This window comes from Eschrichtius robustus, chromosome 12 (genome assembly GCF_028021215.1).
Source record: "Eschrichtius robustus isolate mEscRob2 chromosome 12, mEscRob2.pri, whole genome shotgun sequence".
Taxonomy (NCBI): Eukaryota; Metazoa; Chordata; class Mammalia; order Artiodactyla; family Eschrichtiidae; genus Eschrichtius; species Eschrichtius robustus.
This window is the reverse complement of record NC_090835.1, coordinates 37,235,789-37,261,715: the sequence shown is the minus strand read 5'-3', so window position 1 is coordinate 37,261,715 and position 25,927 is coordinate 37,235,789. Positions and strand designations below refer to the sequence as shown.

Below are 25,927 nucleotides of genomic sequence, written 5' to 3'. Positions count from 1 at the left end.
CAGCTAATAAGTTGCTGAGTTGAGATTTGGACCCTGGTGTGTCTGGCATCAAAACCCACTCTTCCTCCAGTAAAGGTTGGTCCCTGGCACCTCTTTCCCTTTGTCTCTTCAGACCCATCCCTGGAAGACATGTGTGGCACTGAGTGTGCCCAGCTCGGGGAAGATGGGCAGCGGCCACCGCGGTGCACTTCAACTACCTCATCTCAGTCTGAGCCTTCAGAGCAGCTTAGGCGCCACCAAGGCAAGAGCCTTGCCTCCGAGGACCCCAAAAAGAAGAGAGCTCAGAAGCCCTCCCACATGAGGAGAAACATACGGTGAGCTATGCTCTTGGTAAGAGGGGAAGAGAGGGAGTAGAAGTATTACCTTCATTTGAAGGCTGTCAGTAACAAAAGGACTGGTTTGAGCAGGAGAGTCTGATTTCCCAAGGAGAAAAGTATAAGTTGTGTGCCCCAATTAATAGTGAAGATGCAGCTCAGGACCACTGGGTCTGGGCTGTCAGAGGATACAGGGCTGAAGTGGATGGCACTCGAGCACCCCTGGGGAATGTCCCACTCTTTCGAGGCCCTGGGAAGCAGCCATAGCATGCTCTGGTTGGACTCTGGTTTCTTCCTTTATTTTTTCCTTATGTCTCAAAATAAGAGGAGATAAAAGAAGTTGAGTTCTTATTTTCTTAGAACTCAACATCAGTTGGAAGACGACTGTCTGGTCCAAAGCAGGGCTTCTTCCTTGAGCTAAGAGATCAGCAGATGTGAACCTCCTTAACTATCCAAATCCCCAATAGTCCTTTCTTCCACCAATGACAATTTTGCTGTTGAAAGGAGATAAATGATATTTTTTTCCTCCTACCCTCATATTTTTCTAAACATAATGATGACTTGAAAATTTACTCTAAGTTTGGGAAATAAGGATGTAGAATCATCCATAATCCTACTTTCCCATATAACAACTCTGTTTTTTATACTGCTTTCCAGCTTTATGAATTACATATTACTCTATTTCACTCTTGATCTGTTATGTGCAGAGATGATTCGGCAGGGGCACCTGTCAGGAAGTTAAATAATATGAAAAACATATTAGCCCAGAACCACCTGAACCTTGAAGTCCCATTTATTTTTTTGCCTTGCCCATTGCGTGGGTGTAGTGGGACTGATATGGCTTCTTCTCCCACCTCAGCTCTCTGAGCCCAGCAATGACGGTTTCCCTCTTTATCTTGACATTACATTGCCCAAATCTCAAGTGAACCCAAGTGCTCTCTCTTATTTAAATGTTTAGCAAGCTGCTCCGGGAGGATCAGTTGGAGCCAGTTACCAAAGCAGCACAACAGGAAGAATTGGAAAGAAGGAAACGCCTGGAGCAGCAGAGGAAGGATTACGCAGCCCCCATTCCCACCGTTCCCCTGGAGTTCCTTCCCGGTAAGCAGTGGAGGTGGCAGGAAAGGCCCCGCGCTGCAGGCAGAAGAGACCCTCAGTGCACACTGTGGTCAAGGACAGATCTGGAATAAGATGGTGGCCTCTCAGGAATCCTTTCAATCCATTCAGTTTCTTAGAAGCACACGATCAGGAGGATCTCATTTGAAAAGTTAAGATGGATAAAAATGTACCTCCTTAAATTGATCTTATTTAGATTTTCATCCATAACTTTGGATGTTAACATGCCAAGGGATTAGGACATTTTCTAGTGGTCAGGTGAATACTAGGAAGTAAGAGCCAGTAGAGAATAGGGAATTAGGGAAGAAGACTGGGGTTTTTGAGATGCCCTCTACTTGTCTCCTCAGGGGATGGTCCCCCAGAGAGCAACAAAGGAGGAGGATGGCAAATCATTTTGGAAAATATGTTTGAGCTAAATGTGGTTTTGACATTCCCTTCCATCTTTTTTTCCCCAGAAGAAATTGTCTTAAGAGCAAGCGATGGACCCCAACTGCCTCCTCGGGTCTTGACCCAGGAAGTGATTTGTTTGGACAGTAGCAGTGGCAGTGAGGATGAAAAAAGCAGTCGAGATGGTAAGATTGAGCCAGAGGTGCCCCTCCTTCCTCCTGACCCAATGTTCGCCCTGAGACATTGGCTGTACCTTTGAATAGAAAATTGTTCAGTCCTTCCTCATTCAGTTTGGGGTCTGACTGTGACAAATTTCCCTGAGTCTCCTTGGTAAATATAAGTTTTCCCCTTGTCTTAACGTGAAGCTAAAAGAGAGAAATAATAGAGATAAAAATTTTTACAAGTGATAACAAGTTCTAACTTTGTTTCCATGCTCTCCTGTTTTAACAACGAGCGGTAAATTATCTCTGCTCCCTGAGTTTTTGTTTTGTTTTGTTGGCTGTCTCAGAGGTGATTGAACTGAGCTCTGGAGAGGAGGACACTCTGCACATTGTGGACAGCAGTGAGTCTGTCAGTGAGGAGGATGAGGAAGAGGAGAAAGGTGGCACCCATGTGAATGACGTCTTAAATCAGCGCGATGCTCTGGGGCGGGTCCTTGTCAACTTGAACCACCCTCCGGAGGAGGAGAATGTCTTCCTGGCCCCACAGTTGGCACGGGCAGTGAAACCGCATCAGGTACAGCAAATCTGGACTCTTCTCTTGGTCTCCTTTCAGCTTCCTTGCTGTGGACGTCACCCGCATCACAGCCTGTGAAGTACTTGTTTGGTACCATGAGCAGCTATTGGAAAGGCCTGATTCTTCCTCCTAGCAGTTGATGCTTCAGGATTCCTGATGAATGGGAAGGGACAAGCCTGAGAGATGCCCTATCATGTAGAAGGTGCTAATCTTTTGGCTTAATAATCTTGAGCCTCCTTCTGTGAGATCTGCAAGACTGATTGAGATACTCTCTGGAGAGCAGTGCTTTGATTAGGGAGTTGCGGCTCTGGAAGAGATGTGAGACTCAGAAGTCTGAGGGACTTTCTGATAGGAAGGATCAGAGTAGTTTGTGTTGACCCAGAACCTGGAACCAGGACCAGTGAGTGAAAGCTCTATGAAGGCAGAGGTTGACTCAACATAAGAACTCTTTAACAGTAAGAATAGCTCCTCGTGAAATGGGCTGCCTTGAGGTGAGCAGCCAAGGTCAGCCAGACGAAGCCTAAGTGAAGGACCCAGTCAGGAATTTGGTACTCAAGATTCTTGCCTCAGATGGGCCACTGTACCAGGTGAATGCTTTTCTGTGTTTTCTCCGAGAAGAACGTCACCAGCCAATAAACTAGTCAGGGTTCAGGGAAACTTATGTAGCCATCCACACCAGCTGTCTGGTACAATGTCTGCTCATTTACTTAATTCTGACTAGTTCCAAAATAAGTAAAGTAGACCCCTGGTCTTTGCCAGCCAAAGATATTTGTTTGTGTTTGTTCCCTGTCAGATTGGTGGGATCCGGTTCCTGTATGATAACCTGGTTGAGTCCTTGGAGCGATTTAAGACCAGTAGTGGCTTTGGCTGTATCCTGGCCCACAGCATGGGACTGGGGAAAACTTTGCAAGTGATCTCCTTCATCGATGTCCTCTTCCGCCACACGCCAGCCAAAACCGTCCTTGCCATTGTGCCGGTAAGTGTTTGGGAAGGCACCACTTGGTCACCCCTCTTCAGAGCTCTGGAGTAATGCCTTACTGGGCACTAAAAAGCCTTATGAGCTCAGCTCTGAGCTTGTTCCCTAAAACTCTCTTTTTGGACTTGACTTTCTGAAGGTTAATACTCTTCAGAACTGGCTGGCAGAGTTCAACATGTGGCTCCCAGCTCCTGAAGCCCTTCCAGCTGACAGCAAGCCTGAAGAAGTCCAGCCTCGGTTCTTTAAAGTTCACATCTTGAATGATGAGCACAAGTAGGTGTCCTGCCCTCTCCTCTCTGCCCCTTTCCTTTTATTTTTTTATTATTATTTAAAAATTTTTATTTATTTACTTTTGGCTGGCTTGGGTCTTCGTTGCTGTGCGCAGGCCTTCTCTAGTTGCGGCGAGCAAGGGCTATTCTTCGTTGCGGTGTGTGGGCTTCTCATTGCGGTGGCTTCTCTTGTTGCGGAGTGCGGGCTTCGGTAGTTGCGGCATATGGGCTCAGCAGTTGTGGCTCACGGGCTCTAGAGCGCAGGCTCAGTAGTTGTGGTGCATGGGCTTAGTTGCTCCATGGCATGTGGGATCTTCCCAGACCAGGGCTCGAACCCGTGTCCCCTGCATTGGCAGGCGGATTCTCAACCACTGCGCCACCAGGGAAGCCCTAAAGCTATTTCTTGATCCAAGCCAGCAATCCATGCTACCCTTTCCCCTCGTTGATATGGATAATTGAGAAGGTAGACTTTCTTTTCTGCAGAGGCCACCTTTTGTGATGTTTGGTCACACACGTCAAAATGAGGAGACTATGAGTGGCCCCACAGGTGGCTGATCACCTGCTCTTTCCTAGATTTCAGGACTGTCAGTCCACACAGCAGTTAATGAAATACAGCCAGGGCTCAGTTGTTTAGGAGTAGAGGGACTGTGCTGAGTGGCATCTGGTCTCTGCTGTTCTTTTTCCTTTACCGTGCGTCCTTGGCTCTTTATTCACGAGGGCCTGGGCAGGTGAAAGGCAGAATGTTGCCCTTGCTTTTACTACTTTGTATTCATTATGGGAATAACTTGAAATTCTCCCTCAAATGTAGAATTGTAGTCATGAATGTACATCCAGGGAGGTTGTCACTTGTGCTTGTCTTGTGCCGTTGAATTTCTGTTTTTTGTTATTTAACCATCATCAGTGAACCAGTCCATCCTTAGTGCAATTAGTGTCTCTAGAATGGTGGGAAAGTCCTTGGGCAGCTGGCCAGCCCTGTGATGCTGCTGCATGAAGTCTTTGGCAATAAGGACTTCTGAATGTACATGAACACAGCTTTGACTGTGAGGAATTTTTCCTGGGGAGCAGGGGAAGCAATAATATTTTCTTTCTGTTCACTCTTGCAGGACAATGGCAGCTCGTGCTAAAGTGATGGCTGATTGGGTGTCAGAAGGTGGGGTGCTGCTGATGGGGTATGAAATGTACAGACTCCTCACCCTGAAGAAATCCTTTGCCACAGGTAGACCGAAGAAAACCAAGAAACGTTCTCACCCGGTCATCATTGATCTGGATGAGGAAGATCGACAGCAGGAGTTTCGAAGAGGTGGGCAGCCTCTCTGGGAATACTCTAAAGGGTGATCCAGGGGAAAAGAAATAGTGTCTGCTATAGCACCTAGTCAAATGGGAAGCATTATTGATGTGAGTTGTATTGACATGAACCAGAAATCCTGGTCCCTGAGGTAGGTGGGATGACCTGCACTGGCTCTCAGAAGGTAATGCTTTCTCTGCGGGCAGTGGAATTCTGGGTAGGCCAGGCCACAGGCTGGCATGGGGGAGACTCCCCTGTGTCTTTCACAGAACAGTTAGAAGAGTAACTGCTCCCTTCACCACTTCCCAGAGATGTTGTGAGATAGCATTAAGAAAATATAAAGTATTTAAATCGCTAATATACAGAGTAGTAATAATGTTGTTTGTGAATTTATAAAAGAAGAATTTATCCCAATTTTCTTGTTTTTTGGTGAAAGCCATTATTCTCATAGTTCTAGTTCTGTTCCCTCTTCTATGGGGCCTTGGTCTATTTGGGGAAGAAAATTTTTTTTAAGGTTCAGAGGCTGTTTCATTTTATAGATCTCTTCATCTATGAGATTCTGTTTTTTAGGTTTGCTTCTGTGGCTGAATTTGCCATTTAGCGTTGACTGGCGAGTAACTCCAGGAAGACCTTGTCCTTTAGTTAGTTCCCACCAGCCAGCTCTCAGATGGCACCAAGACAATGGTGAGAGCCAGTGGAAGTGTCTGGATTATTCCCATCAATATCATCCAGACTCATTTTTAATCCTAGGCTGGTACTCTGTAAAGTCATGCTGTCTGCTACCTAGTTGGTATAAGCCCTAGGAATGCAAGTCAGTTTTACTCTTAGCCTAAAGGGAAAAAAATTAAGGAAAGGAAAGAGAGAAAAGGGATATTTACTGCAAGAGTCAATAGGCCAGGTTAATATGTCACACCAAATGCACAGGAGCTTGAATGGCTGGCTCCCTTTCACCAATGGGGGCTGACTCTTGCTTTCCTGCTTCCTTCATTTCTTCTGTCTCCTCCAGGGTGCACCCCTACTTCTCATATTGTTGACTAAGAGCAGGCCCTCTCACCCTCTTACTTCGGATCCTCTTCCCTCCCTAGAGTTTGAGAAGGCCTTATGCCGCCCTGGCCCTGATGTGGTAATCTGTGACGAGGGACACCGCATCAAAAACTGCCAGGCCAGCACCTCACAGGCCCTGAAGAACATTCGCTCTCGCCGCCGGGTGGTGCTGACCGGATACCCCCTGCAGAACAACCTCATCGAGTACTGGTGCATGGTGGACTTTGTGCGCCCAGACTTCCTTGGCACCCGGCAGGAGTTCAGCAACATGTTTGAGCGCCCCATCCTGAATGGACAGTGTATTGACAGCACGCCTCAGGATGTCCGCCTCATGCGGTACCGGAGCCATGTCCTGCACAGCCTCCTGGAGGGCTTTGTGCAGAGGTGAGCCATCCTCAGGGCTCTGTTTTCTAAATCCTTGGAGAGCCCTGGTGGAATAGACATGACAAGGCTTTCCTGAAGGGGAAAGGTGGTTACAGTGGGAGGGCCCCTTTCTAGTAGGGCAATAGTAAAACTTTCCTTTTACTGAATAGCTTTTCCTGAATAGTTAGCAGACGGTGGATATCCAATATTTCAGTCTCTGAAAGTCTGGTCCAGAAGTGCTTTTCTCAGAAGTTAATCTTTGAGGTTACTAGGGATATCTGCCTTACTTGCTGAGAGAAGCAGGAGACAGCTACCATTCTAATGACTTGAGTGAAAGAGTAAAGTGGTGGTTCTCAGGGGTATGACTTCACCAGTTTCAGCATCTTAGAAGATGTAGGTTAGGCCAGTCTGAAGCATCCCGTTGTTTTTCCTTGTTAAGATGGCATGTGTGGAGAAAGCTTAGAGAAGCAGCCCTAGATTAGGGTAAGAACCTGGAGTTCCCAGGTCACTCTGCCTCTTTGCTTTAGTTTTTATACTCAAAATAAGTTTCTTGATTGTTGCTGAGCCAATCCGCATTATGGTAAGGCTGTTGTGAATGTTGAGATCCTAAAGAAGGCGGTGTGGCAGAAATGCAGGGTTCTGTTTTTATCCTGCACTGACCCCTCCTGGACACACTGCCTTGTCAATTCTGATCTGTACCTTTGTAGGAGAGGCCACACTGTGCTGAAGATTCATCTCCCTGCCAAGGAAGAAAATGTGATCCTGGTGCGACTCTCTAAGATCCAGCGAGATTTGTATACACAGTTCATGGACCGCTTCCGGGACTGTGGTAGCAGTGGCTGGCTGGGGCTGAACCCCCTCAAGGCTTTCTGTGTCTGCTGCAAGGTGTGTTGAGGCCTCAGGGAATACTAAGATACAGACTGAGGAGGCTCATGGTCCCAAGGGAGTTGTTCCTGCTGGGAGTCCTTGATAAAGGAAGAAGTTCACTGAATTGAGAGCTCCAAGGCGAGACAGTTCCCGGGAGTGCCACTCATAGACTATAATGTAAATGGTGCTCTTGCAAATGTGCAACTTGTTATACCAAACTTGAGAAGTCACTTCCTTTCTCACTGATTTTTTTCACCTGAGAAATGGAGTGATGGTGGAACATCGTGGGACAAAATTTTTGACTGCTAGTGTAATCAGGATTCAAGAAATATATAGCATAGACACGTTATTAGGGATACCTTCCATTTGATTCTGTATTTAATCAGATCAAGATCTCTTTCATTCTGATAATGCTTGAGATGGTTTGGGGACAGCAAGGCCTAGGTGTCTTTAGCACTGAGCCTCGTGAATAGGTTGATGAACCCTGACTTGTCTTTGACCTGGCCAGATGCTCTCTGTTGCCTCACGAAGGATCTGTTTCTTTGACAGCTCTCAACCAACCTGTTGGATATTATTTCCAATTGAGCACTGCTTTAATAAGTTAGCTGAAGGTGTGTGTCTGGGGACAGATGGGTTTCAAAATATTTCTTTTGTACCCACAGTCCTAGACCAGGGCAAGGAAGCTAAAGCAGACATGGTCTTGAGGATGCTGCGGTGCAAACATACCCTTCCCATCCCCCCCCCCCCACCCCCCTTTCCCCTGGAATTCTCAACTCCTGCCGGGAATAGTCCCTGAAATGACTTACGGTTGATCATCTGTAAGTTAGATACATTTGTCCATAGGGAGGGATTGGTCTTGTTTCATAGTTTCATACAGTAGTTGACTGTAGCCACATGGTGAAACAGGAATGTTCTTGTTCTTGCTTAAATAAGAATGCAAGACTTGTGACACAGCCTTTTTGGTTGTGTACCAATCATACTGGCATGCCTCCTGGTGTGAATTCTCCCATTCATGTATCATGGCAATCAGAGTTGGTTAGTGAAAATGAATGTGCAGGCTCTTTGACCATGAGGGGGTTGGGGAGACATTAATTTTTGGTGTGACTGTGTGCTGTGAGAGGTGTGTGTTTGAATAACTGCATGTTTCCAGACTCCCTGGGACACCCTTAGATTGTTCTCTGCCCTATGCTTCCTCCCCTTTAACTTGAACCTCAGATCTGGAATCACCCCGACGTGCTGTACGAAGCCCTTCAGAAGGAGAACCTGGCCAATGAGCAAGACTTAGACGTGGAAGAGCTTGGTTCAGCAGGGACTAGTGCCCGCTGCCCTTCACACGGAACAAAAGGCAAGGGTGAGGACAGCGCCTCAATGGGAGAGGCGACCAATAGCAAGTTCCTACAAGGGGTCGGCTTTAACCCTTTCCAGGAGCGAGGCAACAACATTGTCACATATGAATGGGTGAGTCAAGCAGATACTTTTGTGGCCATAAACCACTGCTGAGAAGGGATCGTGCAAAGCTTTCGTGGGGAGAGGGTGGGGCTTGCGCAGTGCACTGTACTGCTAAGGTCTGCAGGGAACTATTAAGGTTGCCCATGAGCTGCTGCCTTTGAGGGAGAGAATTCTATTTCTAGTAATCTGGCCATGGACCTGCTCCAAGCTGCCTCATTTCCTCTCCTATAGGCCAAGGATCTTTTGACTAATTATCAGACTGGTGTCTTAGAGAACTCTCCCAAGATGGTACTGCTTTTCCACCTGATTGAGGAAAGTGTGAAGCTTGGAGACAAGATCCTTGTGTTCAGGTAGGAAGAGAAATTGCCGAGTGTGTGTCTTTGGTAAAGAGTGATACAACCCCTGCAGACTGAGACCATCCGGGGTTGCACCAGCCCCCTTTTATCTCCATGCCTCTGCAACCAGTGCTTCTTGTGAGGACCTTCTTGCATTTCTTCTCTTTCTTAGAGTTTCTTTTTTTATCCAGTGCAATTTGTCTGCAGAGAACAATTTGAAACCTTAGGCTAACATTGGAGATCACAGTCTAATCCTTCAGATTGTGGCGCGGGCCAAATATGACCTATGGCCTGTTTTTGTACAGCCTGAGAGCTAGTTTTTACATTTGAAAAGAGTTTTTTTGTTTTTTTAAAGAAGCATATGCAGGGAATTCCCTGGTGGTCCAGTGGTTAGGACTCTTGAGATCCCACTGCGGGCGACACGGGTTCAATCCCTGGTCAGGGAACTAAGATCCCGTAAGCCGCAGGGTGTGGCCAAAAAAAATAAAATAAAATAATTTTTAAATAAAAATTTAAAAAAGAGAAGCATATGCAGCAGAGACTGTGTGTGGTCTGCAAAGCCTAAAAATATTTACTCTCTGGCCCTTTACAGAAAACATTTGCTGACCCCTGGTCTAAACTGTGTCTATGCCTCCCCAGCCTTTTTTTTTTTTTTTTTTTTTTTTCTTTTTCTAAGCTTTGTATATAAGGCCAAATAAATGATGTTTTTTTTCCAAGTCACATTCTCAGTCTTGCCAGAGCTTTGAGTCCCATCAAGGCCTCACTCCTCAGGGAAACAGATGTAAAGTAGATTGCTTCTCCTTTGTTCCGACTAGATTATGCTCCAGTGAGCCTGGCTTGGGAGTCTCAGCAGGAGACTCAAGCAGGAGCCTGGCTTGGGAGTCTCAGAGTGAGGGTTCCCATGTGTAAGATACTTTGAGAGGAAAGCAGTGATTATAACTTAGGGAGAGCCTAGTGTTCCACTGCTTTTATGGACTGGCTCTCTGCATAACTTGGAAGCAACTAAATGATCTATCTCCTTAGTAAGATCCATAATATTGCCTGTGGCCTATAATTAGATCTAATGCATATTCATGTAGTGTTGGTTTTTAATGCTGATGCTATTTGTTACTCTGCACTGAGCTAAATCTCAGAATTTTTCAGTCAAGGAAGTAATAGGATAGAGAATTTTTTAGTAGGGTGGTGGTAATAAGTGTGTGGATGACTCTACTCCCTTATGAGCTAGGGTGGTTCTTTGTGGGGAGTAGGATGTGGGAGCTCCCACTGTCAGAGGGGAGCCTATTGAGGTGGGCCTATTGGGTAACAAGATTCCCTTAGGTCCAGGAGCCTTCTGAACCAAATGTGTCCCTTTCAGCCAGAGCCTTTCCACCTTGGCTTTAATCGAGGAGTTCCTAGGGAAACGAGAAGCGCCCTGTCTACCTGGTGCTGAGGGGCAAGGAGTACAGAAGTGGGTTCGAAACGTCAGCTACTTCCGTGAGTTCATTGCTGCTTTCTTCCTGGAGCCTTGGCAAGGTCTGCCTAAGGGTTTCCTTTCCCTCTCTCTCTTTCTCTCTTCTCCTACTCCATTCACCATCACATGAACAGGAATATCTGTGATTGACTAAGGAGCAGAGAGACACTAAGAGCGAGCTGCTTTGTGTGAGGCACTGTCCTGGGCTGGGGAGCTTAAGCCAGATAGGGGGAGTGCAGAGATGTAGAAGACATATGCCTTGTCATCATCCGAGGTGCAGCAACTCAAGGACAGATTCAAAGTAGCATTGATTGATTGCCCTCATGGGGGTTCTAAGGAGGACAGAATCATCATGGTGAGGACGGTTGGAGAAGGCTTCCTGGAGGAGGTGGAACTTGTACTAGACTTGCAGAGATGGGGAGAATTTGGATATACAGAGCTGGTGTGGCCCAAAGATCATCTTAGGCAGAAGGAACAAAGTGAACACAGCCTAGATCATGTATTCAAATTGGGGGAGATGGTGTCCCTAAGGGGGTGAAAACTGGTTCTCAAGGAGACAAAAAAATCTTAACTTTTTAAAAGTATAAAGCACAAATATGTGTATAATGAGTAAACATATACAGTATATCTGTAGTGTGAAAATTTTATGGAGGGCATGGTGATTGGGAAAAAATGTGTAAAAAGCCTCCTTAATGGGGTGGTAATGAAAAAAAAAGTTGAGAAATAGTGACTTCAGGGACTTATTGACCAGATATTGACATTTGGGCCAGTTAATTCTTTGTTGTAGGGGGCTGTCCTTTGCATTGTAGGATGTTTAGCAGCATCTCTGTTCTCTACTCACTAGATGGCAGTAGCATCCACACAGTTATAACAACCCAAACCGTCTCCAAACATTGCCAAATGTTCCCTGTGGGGTAGTAGGGTGGGGAAATCTTCTTGTTGAGAAGCCCTGGCCTAAAGGAAAGATTTAGAGAAATGGAGGTTCAGGGGGTGGTGATGAGACTCCAGCACAGGAGCTAGCCTGGATCCTTGTGTTGACTATAGGCTTGCCCAATGAGTCAGTGCTGAGCTTTTTTGTGCTTGGAAATTGTGGGAACTCAAGTTGAAAGGTAGGTTGGGGTGTTGACTGAGGGAGCCTCTAATACCAGGCAATTAAACTAATGCTTCCTACATTGGTAGTAATTCAGTTCTCCATGTAGTATTTCATACCCTTAGCTTTGCCCTTTTCTCTGCTTTACTGTAGGTGGCAAATGCCGCCCCTCTTCCCTTATTCATGCTTCTTAACTGAAGCTTACCTTTTCTCTTTCTTTCGAGCTTCCCTCTTTTCACTCATATGTCCCATCCCACTGCTCCAGTTCTATTTTTTTTATGTCTCCTTAGAGCAACTTCTTAGCCTTAGGAGCTTGTTAACAATGTGGATTCCTGCGTGGTGGAGGAACATCATCCATATCAAAACACAAAACCCTTGGTCCTTTTGAAGTCACTAAGATTCACAGGACTGAGGCAGAGCAGTTACCTTAAGCCAGTGTTTACCAGGCTTCCTTAACTAGGGCGATTCTTTTCCACTCTGAAGTCTAGGAACCTTGGCCTTAGAATTGACCCAAGATACTGAAGGGAAAAACACAGTTTATAGTCTTTGTTGCACATGTGAATCACTTGGGGGTATTTTAAAATTACAGATGCCTGGGTCTCATGGTAGATCCCCACGGAATGTCCAGGGTGTGGAATCTGAGCACTGTTGTGTGTGTTTGTTTTGTTTTAAACACGTTTGCCCATTGATTTTGCTGTGTACCCCTGCCCTCATCTGTCCATTTCTTGTGTGTTTCCTTCTGTCCTAGGGCTAGATGGTAGCACCCCTGCCTTTGAGAGGGAGCGGCTCATTAATCAGTTCAATGATCCCAGCAACCTCACCACCTGGCTGTTCCTTCTCTCCACAAGGTGAGTGGATCCTGAGAGGAGAGGTCAGAGGACTGCATTCAGGGCATTTGGCTACATGGGCAGGTACCGCAAAGGCTTGTCCAAGTTCTGTCGGAAGAGATCTCCTCAGGTTTGTGACTTGTTTTTGAGGTCAGAGAGGGGACCCCAGAAAGAAATTGTGTTAGAAGGGCAATTATGATAGTGTCATGAATTTATTTGAGGCCTTCATTCACAATGGTCATAATTAGCTTTTCTGTCAGGACGGTTCTGAGGCTTAGATGATGTGATGAATGTGAAAGTGCTTTAATAAATAGAAAATGTAATATAACTATAAAAGGCTGATGGCATTATTTGTCTCATGCCAAGCGACTTGAAGGCTGTGCTGCCTTCTGCCATCAGAACGCCCTCGATAGGGTATGAACCAGTCATTCTCCTAAGCTGTTAGACTAAACACATCAGAAACATTGGTACGCAGACATTTCCCCTCACCCAGTGACATCACTCTGGGGCCAAGATGTGGGCCTTTACTCATCACAGAGGGATGGGAGAGTGGGTTTTCTTTCTGAGCTGGTAGGTACTTCCATGTTGGACTTTCAGGGCATACTTTTCAGTGCTTGAGGAATGCACTGTTCATTAGCAGAATCATTCAGTATATTCTGCTTAGGATAAAGAGCATGCATGATATTGGGGTAGGAGTCACAGAGGGTGAAACCAATTTGAAAACTATCTTTAAAACTAAAGGTTCTGTGATTATTGGCTTGTGTTTTAAAGGGCTGGGTGCTTGGGCGTGAATCTGATTGGTGCCAACCGAGTGGTGGTGTTTGATGCTTCCTGGAACCCTTGCCATGATGCTCAGGCAGTATGTCGGGTATACCGTTACGGCCAGAAAAAGCCCTGTCACATCTATCGCCTTGTGGCTGATTTCACCCTCGAAAAGAAGATCTATGACCGTCAGATTTCCAAGCAGGGCATGTCAGGTGGGCCATCTTCCAGGCTCAGAAGAGGCACATTTATACAGGCTACCATTCTAATTGTATCAAGGGTGGGAGGGGGAGTGGGGCAGGATGTAGAAACACAGACAGGCTTTCAGTCATAGAAAGCTAGCAGTTCCTTCCATTTCATTCTGGTTCAAATAATTGCGTAAGAGGGAATTTACCTCAAATTGTTGAAGATGGGTTTAATGATAAGAGCTGAGCTGGTTATGCAGTTTTCTCTTAACATATTTCTGTTTCATGAGGGCCTCAGACCTGCTCTTTGACTTTCAGATATGGGGTGGCCTGAGGTGGTTTAGATATTAGTGACAATTATGCCACCCACAACCTTTCTTCCAATATTTGTAGCTGTGCTTTTGCAGTTTTCTTTGCTGTGAACTGACTTTCTCCATGTCTTCTCCCTTCTAGATCGGGTCGTGGATGATCTCAATCCAATGCTGAACTTTACTCGAAAGGAGGTGGAGAACCTACTGCACTTTGTTGAGAAGGAGCCAGCTCCCCAAGCATCCTTGAACATAAAGGGGATCAAGGAGCCAGTCCTGCAACTTGCCTGTCTGAAATACCCTCACCTCATCACCAAGGTAAGACCCTGGTATGCATGTGTCCCAGTACTGCACTCTCCACTGAGGGAGGCTTGTCTGGCAAGCTTGTTTCCTTCATCCAAAGTTTTGTTTCACGCAGACGACTTGAATTTAGCTGCTTCTTTTCCTTGCCGCAGACAGTCCCCCTCCCCTCTCCAAACCACCTATCCTATCCTAGTCTCATCCTAGGAGTGTGAGCTCAGTCATGAGAATAATTTGGCCATTGTGAGTTTTCCTAGCAGAAAGAGAGGGGGGAAAGTTCTGAAAATATAGTCTGGTAATTCTCTGAACTCTCCCATTCTTTTGATATGGAAGGCAGACTTAGGTTGTCTAAAGCTGGTGCTAGGTTAGAGTTGAGAATTTATGCTCCTGACAGGAAGACAGTAAACCCGCCTGTCTGTCTGAGAGCAGGCTCTTTGCTAGATACTGGAGACAGCCAGCCATTTCTTGGTTTCAAAGTAAGGCTTATTGTACGTCACAAAGACTGGTAATTAAATCAACATCCTCCTGTGTCCCCAGGAGCCTTTTGAGCATGAGTCATTGCTCCTTAACCGAAAGGATCACAAGCTGACCAAAGCTGAGAAAAAAGCAGCAAAGAAAAGCTATGAGGAAGACAAACGTACATCGGTCCCCTACACCCGCCCATCATATGCGCAGTATTACCCCGCCAGTGACCAGAGCCTGACCAGCATCCCTGCCTTCAGTCAGAGAAACTGGTGAGTCACTGAAAAGGGAGGAAGGTTTGCTGCTGGGCCAGGGCCAAGCCTTTCAACTGGTTCCTTTTTTAAATAAAGGGAGACCCTACAACTTGCTCTTTGGCTGCTGTGAACTGAGAGGTTCTGCTCTTGGATGAGGTGCTGAAGCAGTTCAGCAGCCCTGGTGTTTTAAGCAGCTCTGGCTGGAAGAGTGAGCTGCTGGCCTTGTGACTCAGGAGAGTCCCTCTGGACTCCCGAGGAGATGCAGCTTCCCATAACACAAATGCCCAGCCCTCCCACACAGCTGCTTCCTATCTGCAGCACCTTGGTGCTAGCCCGCACTTAGCAGCGAAGTTCAAGAGTGAAGGCCAGGTCTTCTATGGGTCTTGGATTGTAGTCAGGGAATTCTGCTGTTCCTAATGGAATTTCATTCTGTGTCTGCCTTATTCCTGAGCAAAAAATCTTTTTCTTGAGTACAGCTTCCAGAACTATTAAGAATAGGAAAAGCATGGAAGCCAATTGCTAGGCGGGAGAAAAGCTCTTTGTAGGAAATTATAGAATAGTATCTGTGGTTTTTTTTTCCTCATTACAAGACAAAGTGCCTCATAGCCTTTATCAGATCAGCTTCCTGATTGCCTGGTTTGCATTTTTACATTGTTTGATTACCTTGAATTAAAAATAATTATTTTGAGAGGGATAGATTTAAGAATTGTTTCTTTTGACTATTCCATGTTTTTAAAAAAAAACAAACTTGTCAAATGAGCTTCTAAAGGAACTGAAGCCACGTAAGATTTTATGTAAGACTAAATTTTAGTGAGTAAATTTGCTACTTTTTATGTATAAGATGCTTTCAAATAGAAAATTGCTATGTTTCAAAGCTTTCAAACTTTATTTCTGTGTCATTTTCCAAGATACTGTTGCCTGAGTATGTTCTCCTCTTGTCCTCCACCCCTTTTATCTCTTTTCTGGGCTTTTCCTTGTAATAGCAGGAATGGACTAAGTCTGAACCCAGTAGGAGAAAAGCCATATGGAGGGAAGATGTGACAAATGGGCTGGGCTGTGAGGAGATTTCAGCTCCTTTTCTGGCCCAACTCTGGCCCTGTGGGAGGCATCGGCCTCTCACAGCATTTGATGAGCCATCCTGTGATCCTGCTGATTCCTTATCCTGTCTGGGTACATGTGAGGAGGCCTTTCCGCCCAAATTCCTAGCCTTAGCCCCTGCAGAGTATGGGGCTTAGGCTAGATTCCTGTTACCCTTCTGACTTCTTATCCTGAGAAGAGTCCCATTGACATCTGAGCAGGGCCCCCAGCTCCTGCATAGCCACCCTGGGCAGGCATTGTGGAAGTGGGTCCCAGATCCTGGTGAGCTTGCTGTGCTACCTGGCCTATCTGGGAATGATGGCATCCACAGGGCCCCAGGGGTTGCCCAAAGGCAACCTGAGAGCAGTGTGACTGAGGAGACATGCAGACCTACTCCAACAGCAGTGGTGTGTTCTTTTATGTGCCAGTCTTCAGTCAGATGAGGAAGAGCATACCAGTCCAAGAGGCTCTCTTTCTCAGAACTAAAGACCAAAGATGCAGACTTCAGAAAGCTTAGAGACAGGGGCTTAATTTCAAAAACCTTAAATAAGGAGTAGCTTTGTTAAGGTACCAACATCCAGTTGAAAGGAAGGTGAAAAGTGAGGAATGCATCATTGACCACAGGATAACATTTTGGCACTTTGGTAGTAAGAGATGCACAACCGGTGCTCAGGCTGGCTGTGGCTATGTGCCATTTAGAAGCCCAACGTCTGTGCATGGCGTTTTGCCTGCTGCTGCTTTTGTGGTGGCTGTGACTATAGGGGCACTTTGGGGATTGGCCCTGGGAGAAGTCCATTGAAAAGTAATGCAGAGGAGAGAGGTGTCTGCATTACTTATTGAAACTTGAGGTTTCAGAGGGTAATGATGGTTAAAGCTGGATAGATGGTCTCAAGATCACCAGAACATGTGACATCACATGGCCCTATTTTCTTGGGCTAATGGGAAAATTCCACCCATTTATTTTCAAATTAGTATGCACCGTGTTCTGAAGAACTTCTCCCCACTTAATGCCTCTTTGCCTCTACCTGATCCAAGGACGAATTCCTTCCAAGGATGAATTCCTAATGTATGTAGACAGTCCAAATTCTAGAGGAGCAGATGTCACCTCACATTTCCAAAAAGGCATTGTTCCACTGACATCTGATTCTTATTAGACTCTGAGAGGCTTTATCCCTTGCTGTCTCTGTCTCCTCTCTGTCTCAGCCCTGCCTCTAGTCTCCTTTTGAATTTACCATACCCTGCAGGTTCTTTTGATCCTTCTCTCAGCAGCATCTGAGGCTGTAGAATGGGGAAGTCTGGAGAGGCTCAGCAGTCTTTGCAGAAAGGTAAGTAAGGGCTGTTCTGCCAAACTTCCTTAGTGTGCTTCTCTTTCTCTCCTAGGCAGCCAACACTGAAGAGTGATGAGAAGCCTGTGGCCAGTGTTCGCCCTGTACAGTCCACCCCGATCCCCATGATGCCACGGCATGTCCCACTGGGAGGTAGTGTAAGCTCTGCCTCCAGCACAAATCCAGCTATGAACTTCCCAATCAACTACCTGCAACGTGCGGGAGTCCTTGTGCAGAAGGTGGTCACCACAACAGGTTGGGAACTCCTGAGTTCTCTTCCAGGGTGCTGTCCCTTTTAAAATTGCTTTGTTCATTCAGGAAGTATTTATTAAACAATGTTTGCATTCTAGGCCATAGTACATTGGCACTCTACGTAAAAATAGAGAAGGCAGCAGTCCCTGATCTTGAAGAATTTGCATTCTAATGAAATGTCTTAAGAATAGCAACACGGAACTGGGTTTTCTTGAATGTGGTGGGTGGGATGGACTCTGAACACTGCAGAGATTGTGGAAATGTCACTGGACATAGGGTTGGTCTTCAGAGAGAGGTGTGAATGTGTTGAGTCCTGCCTGACTTGTAGGGTCAGGTGGGTATGAAGGACAGCTCTCAACCTCTTTAGTTAAAAGACCTAAATGTCGCTTGCTTCTTTCTTTGTAAGTTTAATGTAGATCGAGCATGATGGGCCAGTGGTAGGAGATGGGCAGCCCATCCGTCCCTGCAGTTGATTCTGTGGTTCAGGGTAATTGGGAAGGAAAGCATTTCATGATGCTGTTTTTCATCTTGTTATCTAGAAATATTCATAATACATTTTCATGAAAACATCTTAATTGGTTTTTTTGAGTATGAAAATAATAGCTGTTCATTGTAAAAAAAAAAAAATTTGAAACAAATTAAAAACAGAGAGGCTCTCAGGACTTCCCTGGTGGTCCAGTGGTTAAGACTCCGTGCTTCCACTGCAGGGGGTGTGGTTTCGATCCCTGGTCGGGGAACTAAGATCCCACTGCCCTGCGGCGCAGCCAAAAAAAAGAGAAAGCCTCTCATAATCCTATTTCTCTGCTGATTCTTGAAAATGCTCTTTCTCTTCATAGTGACAGGAGCAGCAGATACATGCAAATAGCTTAGGGAAGGAGAAACAAAAATAGAAATAACCATTTGAACTGAAACTTTTTCTAAACCAAAAACTCTATGATTTTTAAATTAAATCAAGGAAACTTGATCAGAAAGATGATCAGATTTCTAAAAAGTTTCTTGTTTTCACAGTATTCTTTGTTTAGACAGTTGTGAGAGGCCCTGCTGGTTTCACCTTCCTTGGTTCTGACCTCTGCTCCACTGAGATGCTTTAGGGAAACCATTGAGGAACAGGAGTGCATGTGGACTTTGCATTTTATTTCCCTCCTTCAGTCAGGCCCCATGTAATCTAAATCTGAGGTCTGTTGTCTCCACTAGATATTGTTATTCCTGGACTCAACAGCTCCACAGACGTACAGGCAAGAATTAATGCTGGTGAGAGCATCCACATCATCCGTGGGACAAAAGGTGAGAGCCTGACCAAAGGGCTTATTCCCTACCTTTGGTTGAGAGTGGTGGGCTGGCAAGCAAAATAAATACATATGGCTTGAGCTAGAGAGAAGATAGGAATCATCCTATAGGAGTGTGACATGTGAGGGAAACATGAGAAAATGACATTTCTAGGAGCTTAGCCGAGTTGGGGTGGGCTCAAAGGATATCTGTCAGTGGCTTAAAAGAAAGGAGTTAGGGTCCCTGCATTCCTATATTTTGCCATTGTTTTTATGGAGAATCTTGGAGTGGGTTTGGATACACACAGTGTTTTGTGTTGGTCTCAGCCTATCGATAGTATCGGCTAGGAATGCCTGGGGCACTCATCCAGTCCTGTAGTACTTGTGGCAAGCCCCCACATACACTTCCCCAGAGCCAGTGTTGTGGCTAGACCAGCCCTTGTTGTTCTTATTATGATTGCAAGATGTACCTCAGCAACAATCATCAGGGAACTTTGAAAAAACAAGGTTTACTACTCACAGGTCCTGTAGGGTACATGGCACACTCAAGGGCCACACAGGAAGGTTGTGGGAAGAGAGAGAGAGAAAGAGATTGTGGACCTGGGTCTCTGTCTTTATTAGGGTCCAAGAGTGGGGTGGCTAAGGTTTCACAGGTTCACTCTTCATTGGTGAATTTATTTATTTATATTTTTGGCCACGCCGTGTGGCTTGTGGGATCTTATTTCCCCAACCAGGGATCAAACTTGTTCCCCCTGCAGTGGAAGCATAGAGTCCTAACCACTGAACCACCAGGGAAGTCCCTTTATTGGTGAATTTAAAACATAAGAATGGGAATTAGTGTGTGGGAAGGGAAGAGCGAGGTCACTCAAGGGTTAGTTACCTAGGTTACCTCAGGCTTTCTAAAAAGGAACTTTTCAAGGGAGGGAGCAGCCTGGTTCCTTACCTAGTAGTTTAGCTAGTAGCTGTGCCATACAGCTGGCAGTTTGTTTACCCAAGATGGATATCTTTGAAATGGATGTCTTAGCAATCAAAAGCTTAATGTCTAGCACTTACACTACACACAGGGAGACCAGAATCAGAGGGAATGAGCTGTGGAATGGGTTATAAACCAACATGTTTATTGTTGTGCCATCTTACCTACTTGCTTAGAGTGGGGTGGACGTCTCTGATTAGGAAATGTAGTGGGTGGATGAATTAGTATACCTGGGTTGCATGACAGAATTTTCCAGTGTGGCCATTTGAAAAGTCCACTGCCTCTGGCCTCCTTATGGAGTTCTCCAGGTGAGATTGCTGGAGAAATCTGGGCTGGATGGTGTTAGGACACAGCTGAAGCCTATCTTTTATGTCAGCCTCTGCTGTGTGAGGCTCCCCAAGGGTCTTTGTTTAGTAAGGAGATTTTGCCCTAGCCTCTGTTGGGTTAAAGTACTTTTAGTTTCAGGGAAAAGATGCCATGAAATACATGACACCCAGAGAAGGTCATATGTAGCCCCCTTACTGGGTTCTTCCTGGCCTAGAGCAGGGGTATGCAAACTGTGGCCCACGGACCAAATCATGCCTGCTTCCTGTTACTGTACCTCTGAGCTAAGAATGCGTTTTACATTTTCAACGATTTTCAATTGGTTGAAAAAAAAAATCAAAAGTATAGTATTCTGTGACATGAAAGCCATATGAAATTCACATTTCAGTGTCCATAGATAAAGACCTTTGGAGCACAGCCATACCCAGCTGTCATGTTACAGCAGCAGAGTAGTTGCAACAGAGACCTTATGGCTCACAGAGCCAAAAATATTTACTAACTGAACCTTTAAGAAAAAGTTTTTTGACCTCTGGCCAAGAGGCAGCCCTACCAAGAGATAGATCAAATGACATGCTCAAGACCAAGGGAAGGTAGACGAGTGCCGTGTGGGAATAGAATGCCCATCTTGAATTATTCCTACCAAGGGAGGGGTGTTATTGAGGGAAAAAGGCTCCTTCCAGATCAAGAGGACCTGGGCCAGAACAGAAGGAGCCAACTTACTCTCTTTCACAGCACCCTATTTATTTCCTCCATTGCATTTAACCTTTCCTGATATTTTCTAGTATAATTGTCTATCTCCCCCTCTAGAGTTAAGCTCCGTGAGACAGGGCCCTTTTCTGTCTTGTGTACTTCAGTGTCTAGAACAGTGTCTGGTATATGGTAGTCATGCAGTCAGTGTTTGTGGAATAAGTGAGTAATATTGGGTCCACAGCTCAGTCATCCCACTCCTCATTTCAGGGATATTGAGAGAGGGTGTGACACCAGTTTTATAACTGTTTCTGAGCCCACAGTGCCTAGGCCTGGAGTTTCCCAGGGTTGGCTGTATTGCATGTCTGCTGCTAACAGTCTTCCTCATGTTTCTTCTTAGGGACATACATCCGTACCAGTGATGGGCGAATCTTTGCTGTCCGGGCGACTGGCAAACCAAAGGCCCCTGAAGATGGTCAGATGGCTGCCTCAGGTATAGTGGCTTCTACTTTCCATTGACCTACATGGCATTTTTTTTTTGGTTTGGTTTGTAATTAATTTATTTTTTGAATAGATAATGTGTACATGGTTCACAATTCAAAGGGTACAAAAAGGGGTAAAGTGAAAAGTAAGTTTTTCTTCCCTCATACTTCCAGCCATCCATTGCTCCTTCCTGGAGGTGCTACTCCTGGTTTGTTTTGTTTGTTTGTTTTATAGATTTATTTATTTTTATTTAGTTATTTTTGGCTGCGTTGGGTCTTTGTTTCTGCTCGCGGGCTTTCTCTAGTTGCAGCAAGCGGGAGCCACTCCTCGCCGCAGTGCGTGGGCCCCTCATTGCAGTGGCCTCTCCCGCTGCAGAGCACGGGCTCTAGGTGCGCAGGCCCCAGCAGTTGTGGCATGCAGGCTCAGCAGTTGTGGCCCTCGGGCTCCAGAGCACAGGCTCAGCAGTTGTGGCACACAGGCCTAGCTGCTCCGTGGCATGTGGAGTCCTCCCAGACCAGGGCTCGAACCCGTGTCCCCTGCATTGGCAGGCGGATTCCCAACCACTGCGCCATGAGGGAAGTCCCTCCTGTTGTTTTTTTTTTGTTTTTTTTTTAAGAGATATTCTATACATATACATGGTACAGGGATATGTATGTGCGCATGTGTGTATCTGTGTATATTAAAAAAATGTATATACGTATATAACTTTTCTTTGTATTTTTAAAACAAATGCTAACTGACTGTAATATACTGTTTGCTCTTTTCTTCATTCACTAGTGTATCTCAGTGCTTGTTCCTTATCCTTTCTTTAAATGTTCCTCAGTGAAGGTTTGCACAAGATGCAGTTAGATGGGTTTAATACAGTGCATTACCGAGTTCCCTGTCCCTGGACATTTAGATTGTTGTGCTCCACCATTACAGTACTGGTTCACAGTCATATGGGTGTATCTGTAGGAAAAATTCCTAGAAGTGGGATTGCCAGATCAAAGAGTATATGTGTGGCACATTAACAATGTTAGGAACTCTTGCAAAAGTCCCCTCTATGGGAGTGGTTCTCACTTATCCTCCCACCATGAGGTATGAGGGTATGAGAGCTAGATTGCTCTTGTTCCCAGCTTTTATCATGGATATTGAGAGACATGCAGACAAGTCGAAAGAACAGCACTGTGAGCACCCATGTATCCTGCAGCTAGATCCAATGACTTTTATCATTCTCATAAACTTTCTTCTCTCTCTTCCTTCCTATTATTTGAACTATTTGTAAGTTGAAGACATCATGTCATTTCATCCCTAAATATTTCAGCACACATTTGCTAAGATTGAGGACATACTCTCCTAGTCACAAAACCATTATCGCACTAAAAAAAGTTAACAATTCCATAATATTACCTACTATTCAGGCCATTTTCAGATTTCCCAGTTGCCCCATTCACTTTCATGGCCATGGATTTTGTTTTGTTTTTAACCAGGATGGACTGCTTTTTAAACTTCATTTTCCTCTTTTTGCCCATCCTGGTCACTGACCATCTTTGTCCCCAGAAGGAGTGTGACTAAAAGAATATCTTTCAGCATTTCATATCCTTTATTTCATAGGATTCACCTTGGTGGAGTTTTACAGGGAACTGGGGTACAGAGAAGTTACACGTCTTTGCATGGATAGACTTGTTTCTGAGATCAAAGGACTTCTTTCTTTGTGATTGGGAAAAATTGACTCGGTGATGTTGTTTGCACATCAAACTATTTGAATTTGGGGGACCACAGGACAGGATTTTTTTTTTTAATGGAATTTTGCCTTACACCCGCCTTCTGTCCCTGACCATTCTGGTTCTCAGTTACCTACATTTTGTCCCCAGGTTCCCAGGGGCCTTCTCTCGAGTCTACAAGCAACGGCAGACACAGTGCCTCATCACCCAAAGCCCCCGACCCTGAGGGGCTGGCCAGGCCTGTCTCTCCAGACAGCCCGGAGATCATCAGTGAGCTCCAGCAGTATGCAGATGTGGCTGCTGCCCGGGAATCCCGTCAGAGCTCCCCAAGCTCCAATGCTGCCCTGCCTGGCCCCCCAGCTCAACTTGTGGACAGCAGTGCTGTTCCTGGGACAGCTCTTGGGACTGAACCTAGACATGGGGGTCATTGCCTCAATAGTTCCCTCTTGGTGACCGGCCAGCCCTGTGGTGACAGGCACCCAGTGTTGGACTTAAGGGGCCACAAGCGAAAGTTGGCCACACCACCTGCTGCCCAGGAGTCAGCCCGCCGGCGGTCCAGGAAGGGCCATCTGCCAGCCCCCGTGCAGCCGTATGAACACGGGTATCCAGTTTCTGGCGGGTTTGCCATGCCACCCGTCTCCTTAAACCATAACCTCACCCCACCCTTCACCTCCCAGGCTGGGGAGAATTCCCTGTTTATGGGCAGTACCCCCTCCTACTACCAGCTGTCCAATTTGCTGGCAGATGCCCGCCTGGTGTTTCCAGTGACTACTGACCCTCTGGTGCCAGCAGGCCCCGTCAGTTCCTCTTCCACGGCTACCTCAGTCACTGCCAGCAACCCCTCCTTCATGCTCAACCCCTCTGTACCAGGGATACTACCCAGCTACTCACTCCCGTTCTCACAGCCACTCCTGTCCGAGCCGAGGATGTTTGCGCCTTTTCCTTCCCCTGTCTTGCCCAGCAACCTTTCACGGGGCATGTCTGTCTACCCAGGCTACATATCCCCACATGCAGGCTACCCAGCTGGCGGCCTTCTCCGGTCCCAGGTGCCTCCGTTTGACTCTCATGAGGTTGCTGAGGTGGGGTTCAGCTCCAATGATGATGAGGATAAGGACGATGATGTCATAGAGGTCACTGGGAAATAGCTGGGGAGCCCCTCTGCACCTCACTCGGGGCCCCAGCAGGTTGCCCACCAAGACGGAAGGCAGCAATCTGGGCTTTCTGAGAATAGGGCACTTGGCAGGAGGGAAAAGGAAGAGGACAAAGAAGGTGGTTGACCATAGGTGGCAGGGCTCTGTTGCTGTTTAACAAAAGAGGCAAAAGTAATCCAACCAGAGCAGCAATAGTGGGAAATCAGGGACCTAAAACAGGAATGGAGAGGCAGAGCAGTCTGCCTCTCTTCCTGCCTGCCTTGCTTATGCTGTCTGCTTGCTTGCTTGCCCATCTGAGGGTAGATGCTCACATCCCATTTCTGTCTTTGGGAACATTCTCTCCCGAGAGAGCTGCCTTACTGGGTGATTTAGCTTGGCCTGGAGAGGGGAGGGGAGGGAGGGAGGGTAAGAGAAGAAGGGTAGGCAGACTGAGATTCCACATGAAGTGGAATCCTTTTAGGGGGTGGGAAAGAAGCAGACCAGGTATGTGTGTGTGTGTGCCTGTGTGTGTGTGTTTATGTTTGTACTTACATGTATGTAACAGAGCAGGGGTAAAGGTGGGTGGGAAGGGAGGGAGGGAGGGACTAAGGGGGAAACTAAGAAATGAATTTATCTTTTGTAAAATGGAAATCAGAGTGTGGTGGTTCATGGCAACTATTAGTATGAACATCAGGGTGAGCCCAGGAGAAGAGCCATGGAAACCACAAGTTTCCTTCTACTTGGGTGAAGACAGGGCCCAGCTAACCCACGTCCCTGGTTATCAGAGCCAGACTTGTTTTAAAATTTGGGGGAAATTATTAGAGAAAATGGGCATTACCAATCTGTGTCTCTTTCCCCAGTGGCTGTCTCTGAGCAGATCTCCCTTTCTGGGGTGTGAGATTGTCTGTGTGCAGAGACTGGGAGGGAGAAGCATTGCAGTGTGTGAGTGGGAGGTCATGGAGTTGTGGCCAGAAAAAACATTCTTCACAAGGTTGGAACTGAGCCCCCAGCTGCCTGTTCTGGTGGCCTTTCCTTTCCTTTCCTTTTCCTTCCCCATTAGAGAGCTCCATGTTAATTTATTTCTTATGGGCAATTATTTATTATTTGGACTTTTCATGTGTCTTGGTTCTTTTTTGGGGGGTGGGAGGGGAGGTTAGGGTAAGGAGGGTAGGAGATGGGAAGGGAAATTTTAAGATATCTCAGACCCCATAGCTGCTGGTGAATAAATCCTGGGTAGATGGTGAATTGACCAAGGAAAGAAAGTTAGGCTTGACCAAGGTTTACACTAAACAACTATGTTTTCAGGAAATGGCCTCTCAGGAAGATCAGGGAATCCTGTGACTGGATAGTTAGTGATGGTGAGACTCATTCCACAGTGCTTGAAATTTAGGATCATGGAGTTTGCAATTGGGAAGTAAGTGACCCCAAATTTGGAGCTGTGTCCTCCTGGGATGACCTTAGGGGCAGGCTCTCTATGCTGACTAGTGAAGCTGTGTGTAGGTGGCTGCTGGGTTGAGGCAACAGACTGTTGATTTCCCATTGGGAAATGTCTTGGCTTCCTCAACCTATCGGATGATCATTGTGGGCCTGGTGTCTGCTACCTCCATCCTCTTTGAAGGAACATGGAGGAGCCCTTCCTCTGTAGGAGACTTAAATCGTCTTAAAAGAATACATCAGTCATTCTGGGTCTCTGCTGGGGGCGGGGGGGCATCTAGGCATTAAGCATAAACACTGGTTGTCTTCATATTGTCTTTTTTCCCCCTGCTGCTAAGACCTTGCTGGGCAGTTCTTTATGATGAACAAACGCTGTCTGGCTTTAGAGCTTTACCTCCTACCCATGGGTCCCTCCTCACTGGGCAGCTGCTGCACCTGCCTCTTCCAAGTCCTGGAGGCAGCTTAGCCAGCTCACCCCAAGTAGTAGCTGCTTGCTTCC

The 25,927-nt window shown here is 46.2% G+C and overlaps 1 protein-coding gene across 4 annotated transcripts in view; it reads left to right on the top strand.

The window, feature by feature from the left end:
• RAD54L2 (RAD54 like 2) overlaps positions 1-24,400 on the top strand; it is an 86,662-nt gene extending 62,262 nt beyond the window's left edge. For 2 of the 4 annotated variants that reach the window (XM_068558762.1, XM_068558763.1), the window contains 20 exons: positions 113-314; positions 1,273-1,412; positions 1,883-1,999; positions 2,323-2,549; positions 3,343-3,525; positions 3,665-3,798; positions 4,898-5,094; positions 6,165-6,507; positions 7,194-7,371; positions 8,569-8,811; positions 9,034-9,152; positions 10,492-10,610; positions 12,426-12,525; positions 13,276-13,481; positions 13,905-14,077; positions 14,597-14,793; positions 17,233-17,432; positions 18,624-18,713; positions 21,079-21,171; positions 23,015-24,400. In XM_068558762.1, the coding sequence (XP_068414863.1) occupies positions 113-314; positions 1,273-1,412; positions 1,883-1,999; positions 2,323-2,549; positions 3,343-3,525; positions 3,665-3,798; positions 4,898-5,094; positions 6,165-6,507; positions 7,194-7,371; positions 8,569-8,811; positions 9,034-9,152; positions 10,492-10,610; positions 12,426-12,525; positions 13,276-13,481; positions 13,905-14,077; positions 14,597-14,793; positions 17,233-17,432; positions 18,624-18,713; positions 21,079-21,171; positions 23,015-24,009 (4,256 nt within the window). In that variant the 3' untranslated portion in view covers positions 24,010-24,400. The remainder of the gene's footprint in view (positions 1-112; positions 315-1,272; positions 1,413-1,882; positions 2,000-2,322; positions 2,550-3,342; positions 3,526-3,664; positions 3,799-4,897; positions 5,095-6,164; positions 6,508-7,193; positions 7,372-8,568; positions 8,812-9,033; positions 9,153-10,491; positions 10,611-12,425; positions 12,526-13,275; positions 13,482-13,904; positions 14,078-14,596; positions 14,794-17,232; positions 17,433-18,623; positions 18,714-21,078; positions 21,172-23,014) is intronic. The other 2 variants (XM_068558764.1, XM_068558765.1) reach the window with 2 other exon arrangements.
• Positions 24,401-25,927: the final 1,527 nt, after the last annotated feature.